The sequence below is a fragment of the Gastrolobium bilobum genome, unplaced genomic scaffold (genome assembly GCF_033153095.1).
Source record: "Gastrolobium bilobum isolate Gb01-03AN ecotype WA unplaced genomic scaffold, APGP_CSIRO_Gbil_v1 utg6009, whole genome shotgun sequence".
NCBI classification, from domain to species: domain Eukaryota; kingdom Viridiplantae; phylum Streptophyta; class Magnoliopsida; order Fabales; family Fabaceae; genus Gastrolobium; species Gastrolobium bilobum.
In genome coordinates, this window is record NW_026897914.1 from 358,999 (window position 1) to 374,818 (window position 15,820).

The 15,820-nt window shown below is 33.2% G+C and overlaps 2 protein-coding genes across 3 annotated transcripts; one reads left to right on the forward strand and one right to left on the reverse strand.

Annotated features, from left to right (window-relative positions):
• The first annotated feature begins 5,232 nt into the window (after positions 1 to 5,232).
• On the forward strand, positions 5,233 to 8,298 carry LOC133311400 (cyclin-dependent kinase B2-2). The gene is made up of 8 exons (XM_061512448.1): positions 5,233 to 5,462; positions 5,632 to 5,773; positions 5,885 to 5,946; positions 6,537 to 6,648; positions 6,835 to 6,928; positions 7,623 to 7,692; positions 7,774 to 7,912; positions 7,998 to 8,298. The coding sequence occupies exons 1-8, from the start codon at positions 5,239 to 5,241 to the stop codon at positions 8,088 to 8,090; spliced, it is 936 nt and encodes a 311-aa protein (XP_061368432.1). The 5' UTR covers positions 5,233 to 5,238; the 3' UTR covers positions 8,091 to 8,298.
• Positions 8,299 to 9,872: 1,574 nt separating this feature from the next.
• On the reverse strand, positions 9,873 to 13,699 carry LOC133311397 (uncharacterized). Of its 2 annotated transcripts, none has more exons than XM_061512443.1 (5): positions 13,478 to 13,699; positions 13,033 to 13,375; positions 11,975 to 12,243; positions 11,700 to 11,896; positions 9,873 to 10,452 (listed from the first exon to the last, which is right to left on the reverse strand). In XM_061512443.1, the coding sequence occupies exons 1-5, from the start codon at positions 13,665 to 13,667 to the stop codon at positions 10,018 to 10,020; spliced, it is 1,434 nt and encodes a 477-aa protein (XP_061368427.1). In that variant the 5' UTR covers positions 13,668 to 13,699; the 3' UTR covers positions 9,873 to 10,017. The 2 variants fall into 2 exon arrangements, with proteins under 2 accessions (XP_061368427.1, XP_061368426.1); XM_061512442.1 differs by having other exon boundaries at positions 11,975 to 12,246.
• Positions 13,700 to 15,820: the final 2,121 nt, after the last annotated feature.

Below are 15,820 nucleotides of genomic sequence, written 5' to 3' on the forward strand. Positions count from 1 at the left end.
TTTTAAATCTAAATATCTTTCGCTTTTGTAAACAAAAAAACCCTTCTAAAATAAGTAAGGCATAAAAAATATTTTTTTTATAAACTCATCCAAATGGGCCAGAATAGGAATGAAGATAATGGAAATAGAAACCAACATTTTTGCAAAGATACTATTTTCAAAAAACTTGAATGTAAACCTCAATCATAACAAACAACCTTAAGCTCGCCCTAAAAGAAGAATAAAGCCACTAATGGTATTGCATGTCCCTAATTAGTAATTTCTATCAACCGTGCTAAGCTTTTGAAACAACACAAGACAACCTCTGACCTTGGAAAAATAAATTAACAAGTGAAAGAAAATGAATGAATAAGGATGTGATTGGATGAACTTTAAATTTTTTTATATAAAATATGTTTTTTGTTAAAAAAAATTCAGAAGTTATTATGGTTTATTTATAATTTTTGAAAAAGTTATTCTTTCTGAATTTTTTTAAAAATATCAAATCCATTTTTCTTTATACATTTACCTTTTAAAAACATCTTATTGAAATATTTTAAATTTTTAGAAGAATGCTTTTAATTATAAAATATTCAAAAATAGATAAATAAATCGAAAATACTTTTAAAAAATTTAGAGAAATATATGAAAATGATAGTATGCAATCCATTAATATTAATTAGAAAAATGCATGACACCAAGAGTTAAATTTTATCCTCTTCTCAACTTTTTCTGCAGGAGAACATGTTGCTCCCTTCTCCAAATCGAGAAAAATTTCAATGCACCAGGAGCACCAAACTCGATGCTCCTTTTTACTAAAATTGAAATTTTTTTAGGACTTGTGAAATATAAAAAGAAAATCATGGGTAAAATGGGGGAAAAATTCCATTTTAGTAAAAGGGAGCACCGAGTTCGGTGCTCCCGATGCATTGAAGTTTTTCTTCTCCAAATCTTGCAAGTCAGTTTGCCCCTCTTTGACAATTTCAAAGATAAGTTATGTCATATTTTGGGAAACAAATAAAAAATAATAACAAGATTGAGGACACATGGTCTTTTTACTGTAGCATGATAGTTCAATTCAATAACGCTTCATTAGCCAAACACACTGCTTTTGGGTTTGTTTGTTCGAAACATCGCATCAACTCCACAACATCCAAAGATTTTGTATAGGTATATTAGCCTCTTCTAACACATTGCCCATTGCACTAGTACCTAAGTTTGATTCTTTATTTAGAGCAATAACCTGCATGTTACATTCATTAAGTTTCACCTCTTCTTCCTTCCTCCTGATACTTATTTGGTTCGTGACACCCTGGTCCACCGTCTCAGCTTTTCTATTGGCTACCTTTCCATCACCTCTTTTAAGGTTAGTAGAGTCCAAGGAATTACCCCTCTGATGATTAACCCTTGCTCTTTCTTTTAAAGTCGAACTCTGATAATTCCTGTTCTGAGAATTATTATGCACCACCATCAGTTGGGTTATGTGTTCCTGAGCCACTAGGCAGATGTCCTTGCTCTGAGCCGCACCACCCTTCTCGAGGTCCCCCTTCACAGGTTTCTCTCCTCCTCGTTGACTTCCTCATTGACTTCTAGCATGGGCTACCGCTGCTTTCTCTGGCATCTTCTCATACGAGATTTTCGGTACCAAAATGATTTTTTGACTCTGGGTTTCCTCTTAACAACCATCCATGCCTCAAAAGGATGCGTTTCATTTTTAGCCTTCTCCTATTTCATAATGGTATCTCCAATTGACTCTTTATAATACTGCATAATGAATAATATGGGATATTTGGCATGATGATAAAAGATTAATTAGAGAATAAATCTAATTAATAAAATTAAATCATATTTTAGATAAAAGTGTAATACAATAATTTTTTTTGGTAAAATACAGTATCTTAAAAGTTATAGAAAAATTTATAATGAGTTAGTGAGAAAATATCTCACGAGTTTAGTTAATGTCAAAATTCATGATAGATGATTAAATTGTGAATTTTGAGTTAAATTACACATTCTATATTAAGTCATGGTTATTAAAAATTAAGTGAGAAAGTGAAGTAAATGAGAAAGTTATCATGAATGGGTAATAGACCAAGTGGGGACCCATTAGTTAATGCTAACATAAGTGAATAGGTAAAAACACTTCATTTTCTCCTTTTCCCCAAATTAGCCATTGACTTCTTCTTCCTCACGAGATAGCAAAACACCATTGTTGATTTGAAGAAAACCTAGCTTTCACCATAGTGGATGAAATCAAACGGTTCCAAATCCTAACTTGCATAGCATCTCACTAGGAACCCATTTCTACACTCATTTTCATGTGAAAAGGCTTGGTAGAGAGGGATCCTTCCCCTGAAAGATTTTGAGTTTCTTGAAGATTTGTGGAGTTTTAGAGCATTTCACACCATAAGAGCTTGGGAATCACCCTTGACTGTGTAGTGTTCTAAGGTAAGAAAAATCACCTTATTTTATGGTTTTGAGAATATTTATAATTTTGGGATTTTGTGGTGAATAGTACTAAGAAAATTCAAAATATTGGAGAGATGTTGACATTGTTTCATTGTAACAATTCCCACCGATTGGAATCAACCATTGCTTAAGTTGGATATTCTTGAGTTTTTTTATTTTTTTGTAAATAGATATTCTTGAGTTTTTACAAAGGGGTAAGTTGTGATTATGATGTAATGTGAGATTCAAACTGATATCTGAGTAGTTGTAATGAGTTGTAGCCATTTGACTTAGAATTGTGTGTTGTTTAAGTTAATGATCACCTTTGCACATTTTGCCATAGGTTGCATTGAGTAAGAAATTGGTAATTTATGTTCATTGAGGTTGAACAAGCTAGGAACGAGAGTCTACTATCAAGTAAATTTCTGGACCTTGAGGTTAATCCCCTTATGTGTTCCGCCATGAACCTTGGGGAATGATGGTTTGAATGAGGAATGTGCATGTAGTATCATGATATAGTGACATGCATCATGGATTAAGCATTTGAAATATGCACATGAATTATGATATGAAGACTTATATTATGATGTAATGTATGTTGAGAGGATCTCTGAACAGTAGATAAATTTATGTTAAGTCATTTTACTTGGAACCCGATAGGGATTTCTTTGGGATGAAGTTGTCTAAGAAATTGAGTTGTTTCCTAAGAGATAGATGTAGTTGGTACATCTGTATATATTTGGTATGAGATATCTGGGAATGTATAACATATATGTTATGCTTATGTTTGGAAACATATATGTATGTGAGATATGCAGTTACATGTCTATATACTCTGAGTTTATATAAATGAAGTAGGAATCTATGGATATATTCTGAAGGTATGGATATTCTCTATTAGATGGATATATTCTGGATTACAGGTTTGATGTTTTTAGTTTGTACAATATACAGAAGTTATGCCGTCAGTATTTCGTTAAGTATGGATTCTGTGCAATTATGAAATTGTACAGTTTTGTAATTGGTGGAAATAGTTTGGGTACATAAAGGAATTATAGAAAAAGTTTAGTCATGTAATTTCAGAACTATGGTGATACTTTGTGAAGTCTTTCGCAATTATTTTATGAGAAAATTTTTTGTTCTTTTAAATGACATAACTTATATCCTTTCACTCTCACAAAGAGGTGGAACTCACATATTTATATTTTTTTGTCCACTCTCTCTTACTTTATCTATCTCTTTCTCTCACTTAAAATGACACAACTTTATATCCTTTAAAATAATACATAGTTTTCTCTTATTTTATTTAAGACACAGTTATATCATATTATGTTTTCGGGTTATTACAAGCCCAAGAAAGAGAGAAAAACTGGAAAACGAAGAAGGAACTATATTTTCATTCATATGATTCTTCAAATGGTACAACATACCCATTTATACAAAACGTTTGCTTGTAACTAATCAACAACTACACACATGTAGTAACTAACTAGTAACTACTTACTTAATCCGAATGACTTCACATATTTTCATGTTTATCATGCTCAACATCCTTATGCCACAAAGTCACGCAGAAGCACTGATCTCAACATCCTCATATATTTTAATTCATTTGTTAAGAATTACACATGTTATTCTTATTTCTTATTTTTAAAAATTTAAAACTTAAATTTAAGTTTTCAATTAATTATTCATATATTCTTTATAATTTTAATATTTTTATTTTAGTTTACACTTTTAAAATTTTAATTAAATTAATATTATATTTATATAATTTTAAATATTTATCTCTTAAGTATTTTTTATTTAAATATTTTAATTTCATAATTTATCTAAATTTTAAATACACGTAAAAATACAAATATTACTTTCAACTTCAAGAAGTAATTTGAAAGTCTGAAGTTGATTCCCCTTAATTCACGTTGGGCGCATGGGATACAGTTTTTATGGCCGCGTCACAAACTTTCAACCAAAAGAAAAAAAAAAGACACGCTTATATTTATAATTCAAATAATTTACAAATTTTTATAATTTTATCTTAATTGATAATTTTTGCTCATTAACGATTGTCATTTATTGTAAATTAATAATTAATTAATAAATTTGATTTGCAAAAATTTTAACCATTAATTGACGAAAATCAATGGTTAAGATATAGTTGTAAGAAGTTGTAAACGAAACTGATAAGTATAAGCTTCTCCGAAAATAAATAGATAAGTTTTTCTTTGGGATAACTTGATTTATATATCTTCTATGTTTTATAGATAAAATAAAACGTTATTAGCCTAACATAACCGGAATTAAAATTTAGTAAATAAATAATAATAATAATAATAAAATAAAATAAAAGGATTAGTATTTGTTCTTTTAGAAAAATATATAATTGTATTATTTTATTCAAAATTATTGTATTTTAAAATGAAAAAAACAGAAATCGTATTTGAAGAAAGCAAGAGATTTTTTAATTTAAATATTAAATAAAATATAATAATTTTAACTAAAATGACTATCTCTTAAACGAAGAATATTATAAAATAATTATATTAAATTGAATGAATATATTATAATAGGAATGAATATATTTCCTTTGAAAAATAAGAAGAAAAATAAATATACCGAATTGAATCGGGACGAGAAGAGAGAGTGGAGCGGGATTTCAAATTCAAAAAACAAGTATCCGTTGCTCAACGATTCAATTTCGGATTTATATATATATATATATATATATTCCTAAGAGTCGCAACGGTATCGATTCATTTCAGTTTCAGAAGATAGAGAGAGAAAGTTAGGGAGAGAGAGAGAGAGAGAGAAATGGAGAAGACAGGAGTGTTATCGGCGAAGGAAGCATTCGAGAAGCTAGAGAAGGTTGGAGAAGGAACGTATGGTAAGGTATATAGAGCAAGAGAGAAAGCTACTGGAAAGATCGTTGCACTCAAGAAGACACGCTTACACGAAGACGAAGAAGGTGTTCCTCCCACCACACTCCGCGAGGTTTCCATTTTGCGAATGCTTTCTCGCGATCCTCATGTCGTCAGGTATATTCTTTTCACTTTGATTCATTTTTGTTTAATTTTTAGGGTTTTCATCGATTTACTGTCGCTTTTTCTAAGTTTCTTTCAATGTTTAATGTGCGTTATTATTATGATTTGATTAAGAATTAATTTTGTTTATTTATTTTGGTTTTTGTTTTTTTTGACTCTACAGGTTACTGGATGTAAAACAAGGTCAGAACAAGGAGGGGAAGACAGTGCTGTACTTGGTGTTTGAGTACATGGATACCGATCTCAAGAAGTTTATTCGTAGTTTCAGGCAAACTGGAGAAAATATCGCACCCAAAACCGTCAAAGTATATATGCCTATCTGTTTTATTTGTGTTCTTTTTGTTATTATTATTATTTAACGGACTATGAGCTTCTTGTTAGTGAATTTTTCATTGATTTTGTGGATTTGATTGCAGAGCTTGATGTACCAGCTTTGCAAGGGTGTTGCTTTCTGCCACTGTCATGGAATCTTGCACAGGTATAACTGAACTTCCTGCCTTCTTCATTTATCTCTCACGTAATCATATATCATTCTAATGAAAATTTATCCGGTGAAGATTTGCTTGAAAATATCCCACGGTAGTTCCTGATAACCACAAATGTCAGTCATAATTTTTAGGCATTAAATACATTAGTTCTACACAAATGTTATTTTTTTTGAGGGACCAATGAGATTTTTGTATTCTCATCAACTAAAGTCCCCCACTTCCAAAATTTTCGGAACATACTTGGAGATTTGCTCTGACAAAAAGCTTAAACTTCAGGGGACTCTTACAATTGATGGCAAGAATGCTTGATTTTTCACAAGTATATAAACATTCATTTCTCGCATTTGTGTACAAGGATATAAGAAAAATCACACTAGACTGACAGCCATGAGTGATTTCCAGAATTGTGTGGATTGCCATTATATATAGCCTTGTTACCGAAAAATCTGTCTTGGTGTAAATTTAGTATTTTCATAAAGTGTCTATACCAAATTTTTGCTTTTCTCTCTCACATAAACATATTGTAGTCATACTTCATTCAACTGGAAACTTATCTACTCAAGATTTGATCTTTATCAAGGGACTTGAAGCCTCACAATCTCTTGATGGATCGAAAAACAATGATGCTTAAAATAGCTGATCTTGGACTTGCTCGAGCATTTACTGTGCCCATTAAGAAATACACTCACGAGGTAAAAACATAGATATGCCTTTTTGTTCTCTAGTTTTCCTCTGTTTTTATACCTTTGTATGTCATTAACATTACTTTTGTGTTGTGTCCCTTTTTTCAGATAAGCCTTTTTGTTCTCTAGTTTTCCTCTGTTTTTATACCTTTGTATGTCATTAACATTACTTTTGTGTTGTGTCCCTTTTTTCAGATACTAACCCTGTGGTACAGAGCACCGGAAGTTCTTTTGGGAGCTACACATTACTCAATGGCGGTGGATGTGTGGTCTGTTGGCTGTATATTTGGTAAGAATCTTGTTGAATCAAGTGCTATATTTTCCTATATGTGTGTCTGGAAACACTTTGTATTTGGAGTAAAAAATGAATTATTAGTCTGCGCAAGGGGGTTAAAAAAAGCTGCCTTACTGTGGCTATAAGGAATGCACCCCCCCCTCCCCCCAAAAAAAAAAAAAAAAAAAACAAGTAGGTTGATGTATTTGGAGTTAAGAGTCGCCATGAGTTTTTCTCCCTTCTCACCTTCAACCTCTGCAAATTGAAGACTTATTGTAAGCAAAATGAGCCTGTAGGAGTTCAGAGTCATGCATCTCTTTCAATAATTCAATTCTGTCTCGATAACAATTGAGCCTTTAGTTCTAACATTTCTTTAATTAGCTCATTGATACCCCTTAAGCTTCGGAATATTTCTTCATCACTGTTGTTTCAAGAAAGAACTAGACAGAACATAATAAAAAAATGTCTCAGACTTTCTATTGTCAGAAAGTCAACTACAATAGAAATGTTTGAACATTACGTTTACCTACCAGCATACAAGTGCTACACTTCTGTACACTAAAAAATAAGGATGGCATTTGCCTTGAAAGATATTATTTGATAGTCAGGAAGAAACACTCCATTACAGCATAAGTGTAGGTATTTGTCATAGTTTTATCCTAATTATAGGTTAAATTATTCATTTTAATATTTTCATTCTCAATTGTAGCTGAACTTGTCACCAAACAAGCACTCTTTCCTGGTGATTCTGAGTTGCAACAACTCCTTCATATTTTCAGGTGACACATTTAGAAAGTATGTAACCTGCTGTTGCTTCATTTGTGTATGAGTCAGTATATAACTTTACCTTCTTTGTGCAGGCTATTAGGTACTCCTAATGAAGAGGTGTGGCCTGGGGTTAGTAAACTAATGAATTGGCATGAGTACCCTCAGTGGAGCCCTAAAAAACTGTCAACTGCAGTTCCAAATTTGGATGAGCTTGGACTGGATCTATTATTAGTAAGTTGGCCCTTGATATTCCCTCTAGTACTGCTGGTGTTGATTTTACTTCAATCTTCATCTTATTTCTCTCTTTGGTTTTCAGAAAATGTTGCAATATGAACCTTCGAAGCGGATTTCTGCAAAGAAAGCTATGGAACATCCTTACTTCGATGACCTGGACAAGACCAATCTGTAGGAAAAATAAGTTGAAATTTGGGATGTAGGAATTTATGATTACCGATTTACTTAAGCTTCTCTCGAGCGCATGTCAAAATCTGTTTTAGGATGATTAACTTTTGTCATTTTGTTTTTAATATTTGTGGAATTATGGATGGATTACCCTGGATTTGGATCCATTACTGTCATTATCCTCGTTGGTTATTCGAAATTTACAATGTCTACAAGATGCCCAATGTTAAAGTTTCCTTAGCAACAACCTCTCTTGTCATTATTGTCATTGTCCTCGTTATAATTTGGATTTAGGAATTTATGATTACCGATTTACTATGCTTCTCGAGCGATATCAAGATTTGTTGTAGGATAATTTTACCTGTTTGCCCTGTATTATTGGATCCATTATGGTCGTTATCCTTATCCTCGTTGTCTATGCGATATTTGCAGTGACTAAAAAATGCCTGATGTAAAATTTATAATCAAATTACGTTATCGAGTGTTTTTTGATTATACTAAAATAGAGCAGAATGACTTGAGCATGTTTCCCAGTTCACGGCAGTTGGAATACCTCTTTTATTCAGAGACACCTGTTGGAACACCTCTTAAGTCATTTATTCAGAGACACCTGCGTTCATGGCACAAGATAAGTTCACACCTATACAAAATCCAAACACCTATATTATTAAACATTTTAATAGAACTAGTCCTTTTTCTGTCCGATCCTGAAGACCAGCCAGACTTATCTAAAGCTATGTAGATAGATCGGATTGACCTCCTCTTTCGTGTTAAACCTTCTCAAGTTGAAAACAAATGATATGATATTATCAAGTTTTTATATCGAAAAGCCTTTTCAACCCCCATTCATGGCAGTTGGATACAATGAATAGCTTCAGGATAACCGAATTCATTCTCTCCTGTACAAAATTCAGGGACCAGTATAAAAAAATCTCAAGTATTAGTCTTATGATTTTTAGGATATCAAATCAAATACATTAGTTCCAGACAAATATCAACATGGCTACTATTTGTTGTTGAGGGAGGGATCAATGAAGTTTTTGTATTCTCAACAAACTGAAGTGTCCACTTCCAAATTTTTCGGAACTAGGAGATTTACTCTAACAATAAGCATTATATACTTCGGGGACTCCTACAATTGATTTCATTTCTCACATTTTCTTGCAAGGATGCAAGAAAAATCACACTAGATTCACGGCCGTGCGTATTTTCGGAATATGTGGATCACCATTATGGTCTTGTTACCAAAACTCTTACCTAGCATTCTCACTGTAGTAAATCTTTTGATGTTAATTATTTAAGATGACGATAGTATGTGAAATGATCTTTAATTATATATGGGCAAATCAATGGTTATAAGAAAGAGATAATTTTTTTTATCACGGTTGATTGGCTATTCTCGCTTGATATAGTCATATAAAAAGATTCACACCCCATTCTAATAATGGTAAGACACAAAAAAGTCAGGAAACTCATTGTGCCATAAATTATTATACTTTGTCCATATCTCCTAAAGGACTAATTGATCCAGATACAAATCTTTCTGAGATCGCTTTTCTTCCATGAACTCTGCTTCTAATTAAAATAAGTTTTAGTAAAAAAGAAAAGAAAAAAAGAAATAGAACAACAACACTTCATTTCTCTACTCCATTCTTTTCGAAGCCTATTTTCAGTTTTTTTTTTTTTTTTTTCACTCAAACTTCGGTAACCTTAAAGCTTTTACGAAAAGGAAAGAAAGAAAAAGAACACTTTGAAGCAAAAACAAAGAATTGATATATTTTCTTCTCATCCAGTCTTTATTTCTGCAATAAAAATCTTTTGTTATCGATAACTTTACCTTAGCGAGTAGTTATTCAAATATACAGGTGGTTTCCATTTTATCATGCAATCAAAAGCAAGAGAATTCATTCCCCAAAATGTAACTATTGTACAAGTCATTTCCTTGCTCTTTTCAACAGAAAACGCAACGAAAAATAACCAAGAAGAAAAGTTTGCCAAAACCAGCCTCTTGCATTCGCAGGATCAACCCTTTTAGCCAGGAACCAAGCATAAACGGCCTCAAAGATATGTGCAAGTGTAGCTAGACAAAACACCATCCTTGTCATCCACATTGACCGAAAGATGAACAGAGAAATTGCTCTGAGAAGGAACACAATCCCAATGTCAGGCAAAAAAGCAGCACAAAACAGTGAGATCATCCCAATGATAGAAAACAGCCACGGGTAGATTGTAGGCCCATCCAGAGTTTTCCTTTTCCTCTCTTGCCAGTAAGATATGGTTGCGGCCATCCCCTCTCGCGGGGTCACCACAGGGACATAACCAATTTCCTCTTTGGCTTTAAGATAAGAAAAATAATGGGTCACCCCCACCTGACAAAGAACAAGTATGGAAGTACATACTATAGTGTTAGGATTCAAGAGTTTCACTCTGAATGATATTGCTTTATTGAATAGAATAACATATAATGGAGAGAGAGGAATTCCGTTATTACATATAACACACCAGACAACAACACACTACAAAATGGAAACAATGAACAACCAGAGAGATGTAGGTCTCATCCAATGTTGTTAAAACATAGAGTCTACGTAGAAACGGTAGGGGTGAGCAAAAACGTAAAATCGTGAAACGTAAAAGAAACGTAAGAGTTTATTACTTACTAAAAAATATATCCAACATATATATATATATATATATATATATATATCCAAAATACATGAATACATAAGTCATCACAAATTTAAGTTTAAACACTAAAGAAAATAAAATAAAAAATGGTGGAAGTAGGATAATTTAAATCTAATCTGTTAATTATTACAGCAATTGCAATTAACAGATATTATGAAAAAAAGAAAATCTACAATGCTTCGATTAATTAAGTTAAAGTGTGTTTAAAGCCAAATTAAAAAAATGATTTAGACTTCAAGTTGCGATTGCAGATGACAACAACACAAATTATGCGATAGCTTAGGCCCAAGATAAAAACCTAATTCCATTCAGACACTCAGTCATTAGTTTCAAATTTAAAAAAAAAATGGTTAAATGAATACCGAGTTGACACTACGTTTCAACCGAGTTTACGAGTTGACACTACGTTTCAACCATTTCGACCCAAAACCCGTTTCAACTACCGTTTCGACACGTTTTTTGTCATACAAACGTAGAAACGGTACGTTTCTACGTTTCGACACTACGTTTTTACAACACAGGTCTCATCACGCATTTTTTAGATAAATTCCCAGGCAATTTCCAGACACAATAATCCATTGACATTTGCTGGTATTTGCTCCAGCTTTAATTCATATTAGCTGTTGCTGACTCTCCAATCTGATACTCCTATTTTTCAGCCTTACATAAACTCTCCAATTATGGGGTTATGATTGTTGTTACTAACATATAGTATTTACAAATCATGATAGTTTCTCTCTGTGTCTTCGTGTAAAACATGTAGGCTGACTAAGTTAACATAAAGAAAAGGAAGGATTTTCTTGAATGGAGTTGAACTTTGATAATCTGCACAACATGTTCCAAGTTTTTTTTTTTTTTTCAAGCATGCAACATGAGAAGTGCATATAAGTCTCCAACTATTCAGCTAGAATGAAAGAAAAGCACTGACCTTGTGTACTTCAGAGGGAAGGATGAATGGCTGAGGGAGCCACCACCGATTGAGCCATGGATATAAGATTGTATATACACCCCAGCAAATCCTCCCAAGAATAAGAGCGTGATCGACAGATAAGGAAGTCTTTGGTACTTCAGAATCCAAACTCCTGAGCAGAGGTTGGAGGAACTCAAAAGTATTAACCGGAGAACCTGGAAATAAAAAGAAGACTCAGCAGTTGTTCCTAAAAATTCCAACATAGATAGAAACATTAATAAAGTAACCATTACCATCACATATAAAGTATGCCTGGCCAGCAGCTATAGGTTGTTTTCCCTTGCCAGGATTGTGATCCAAAAGTCCCATACTTGCCAATATAAGAGCAAGGACAAGGTTATCCACAAAAACCCAATCTGACTTCACAGTTTGGTCCCCAATTCTGAACAGAAGCAAACCCAACCTTGCCGTGGTTATGATCCTTGGAAGGTGCCTGTCTTCACCTGGTCCATAGATTGCAGCTGGACGAACAGCGCAAGTGTAAAGACGATTCTCGCTTTTGCTCCTTGAGAAGATGAAAACAGTATGCAAAGTAGTAATCATATGTAGGAAAGAAACAATGACTATCATTCAATTTGTAAATGACAAATTTATCAACAATAATTAGTTTTATTTGGGTCCAACATTAGGAGCAAGCTCCTGGATTCACAATTCACATAACAGAAAAGGAAAACGAGATGAAATTCTTTAAATGATTCATTACTTACTTGATTCCATACACGCATTCCTATTTATCATGCTATTGCCACTAGAGATGACAATTTTCAACACAACCACATTTGACACGACATGAGAAATTCATGTTTGAGTTGACTCATTTTCAAACTCGTGTTGAGTTTATATTGGCAAAAACTAAAAGGAAAAAATTTGTGTCGTGTTGCATGTCAACCCACAAAATAAACGAGTTGTATTCGTGAAAGAGATTTTGACCTGGTTTTATATCCGTATCGTGATCGTGTTGATAGTTGAGTGTATTTGTGTTTTCGTTAAATTTGTGTCGTGTCGTGTCTAGTCTTGTTGCATTAACCGGAATTGCTACATGTGCAACCAACTTCAGCAACAAACAAATGCTCTAACTTTTAGTAACTTAAGACATCAACAACAACAACAACAATACAGTTATAACCTCCTAACTTCCCAAACTGATACAGGTAACTAACTGTTCCATTAGTAACATCCAAGTTACCGCTAATCACATACAGCAGTAGTTGAATGGTTAGTAAAATCCAGCATAGAAAAGTTACCAATACTAATAACAGTGAGATGAGATGGAATGTAAAAAAAAGATTACTTGAAAGGGCGGTTATTATTCTTGAGAACAAACTGTTCAGCAATGGATTTACTGCGACCATAAGGATCGACATGGTTATCAATTGGGAAATAAGGCAAAGTCTCATTTCCGTTAATGATCCGTTGACCGCCAAAGACAACATTATAAGTGCTACAATAGACAAGCCTTTGGATGCCAAGGTCAAGGCAAGCGTCAAGAACATGACAAGTCCCATTTATGTTAACTTCATCAACACGACCAAATTGAAGCATCTCTTTCCCTGACATTCCATACGCTGCAAGATGGAACACACAATCGGCACCACGAAGTGCCCTTTCAACATCTTCTTTCCGCACAACATCCCCTTAATAGTTAGGTATCAGTGACAGTAACAGTATCAGTATCCAAGAGTGAGTTAAATAAATAAATAATAATAATAAAAATAAGATGGATCTGAAAATGGAACCTTGGATGCAACGGACGCCCTTGTCATTCAGAACATGAGACCAAGGAGAAGAGGTGCGGAGATCGAAGGCTCGTACCTCAGCAGCACCTCTTCGGATAAGTTCTAAGCATAGAGCGGATCCTACGAATCCGAGTCCACCAGTGACCACGAAGGTCTTGTCTTCTATCCCTTCGTTCTCGCTCAAGTGCATTGTTCTTGATCTGACTTCTTCAATTTCATATAGATTCCCATTCTTATCGTATACACCCGAGATATACCATTGCTCCCCCCAAAAAATATTAAGAAAAGAAATAAAAAAAGGGAGCTAGCTTCATATTTTATTGCATTTATTAGTTTTACTATTTTAGCCTTAAATGTCTCACAAAAAGAAGTGGGACTCACGTCTTTATATTTTTTTTGTTCACTCTCTCCTCTTTTATCTATCTCTTTTTCTCATTTCTCATTTAAAATGACATAATTTTTTTTTTTTGATAAAAAAATGACATAATTTTATCTCTTTTACAATGATACACACTTTTCTCTTTTAGCAATTGTTTGATATTTGAATTATCAGAAAAATATTTCTGCAATTGTTATAGATAAGTTATCTGTATTTATTCTCAAAACGACATCGTTTTGAGATTGAATGATTAAAAAATTATAATTATAAAGATTATAATAGCCCTGAAATAAATTAAAATTACAAAAACACCATGATTTCCGTCCTAAAACGACGTCGTATTGAACTTACTGCAGATAACTTATTTGCAATGAGTGTAGAAAAAATGAACCCTTAAATTATTTTAATGGTTGCGGAGAAAAACATACATCCTGCTGACTCATACAAAATTATGCCTTTTATTATTATTATTTTTTACCTAGCGGGTCATACATATTTTTTTTCTGTCTCTACAGGATAACAGATTCATTTATCCCGATTTTAATTTATGATAATATTTGAATTTTAACTAGGGGTGTCAATATAGGTTTTGACACGCGGGTCGACCCGTGACACGACACGAAAATTCATGTTCGGGTTGACCCGCAAAAAAATTCGTGTCGTGTTCGTGTTGAGAAAAATGACACGTAAAAAATTCGTGTCGTGTTCGTGTTGATGTATTCGTGTTCGTGTCGATCCGTATTTTTTTTAAATTATTTTATTTTTAATTTTTTATTAATATTTTTTAATTTCGATCCATTTTTTTAAATTTTTTGTCAATTACCGTTTTGACCCCTATTTTGCGTGTTATTCGTGTCGTGTTGTGTCAACCTGCAAAAAATTCATGTCGTGTCAGTGTTGAAGATTTTGACACGAATAAAAATTCGTGTCGTGTTAGTGTTGATGTATTCGTATCATGTCGAATTCGTGTCGTGTCAACCCGTTTTGACACTCCTAATTTTAACTATATAGTCTATATCGACTAGTAAGAAGCAGCCATATGAAGTATAGCTTAGGAATGTCACCATTCAAGTTTCATGGAAGGTGAGAATAAAGGCAGAGGTGAATGACTCGGTTATAATTTGTAAGAGGTAACAAGTATTTATAGAATGGAAAAGATTTCGTATGCCTGAAAGATGTAATATCATAACGATTTTCTAGTCGTGTGGCTCCATGGTGGTATGAGATTGCATGACTTCTTATGTGTATGGATCAGGCATACATGATACTCAACATAGGGCAGTTTTGGGCAGCGTTCACTCTTGCCAAAACTGGTCGCGTTATGACACCCAAAAACATCTTATCTTTTAGAACAAGAAATTAGACACCCTAAGATTTAATTTGATACCTCACACCCTAAGTGAGATATGCCATTTCAAAATCTGTACTCACAAGTATACAAAATTTTGACAGCACTTCTTTGCTTTTATGTCTTAATGTTTTCTTACCTAATTGACAATTTGATAACATGAACATACATTATCTTGCCAATTCAAGGCTTGATCCATTGATTCATCTATGAACCAACTTCAGCTACACCAGCATGCATATCACATAAAAATTCATCCATGTATCCTTTACATCAACTAAATACACATACAATATATATATACAAATCTTGTCTCCAACGACGAAACCAAATGTACAACATAACGTCAAGTAAAATAAATACATACGTCATATGTGATACCCTATACATGTTCTCTAAACACATAACATACACATTTCCAAAAGGCATAGAAATCTTCTATGCTCTCAAAATGTATAAACTACAAAATAGCCACAACATCAACATGCAGTGAAAGATAATCTACAATGGCCTCCTGCTAACAAATGCTCTTGCACCATCAGTTCTTGAAAGGGGGATCCCCGAAACGTGGGGTGAGATATATATATATATATGTTGCATTATTTTTGTTGTTGCT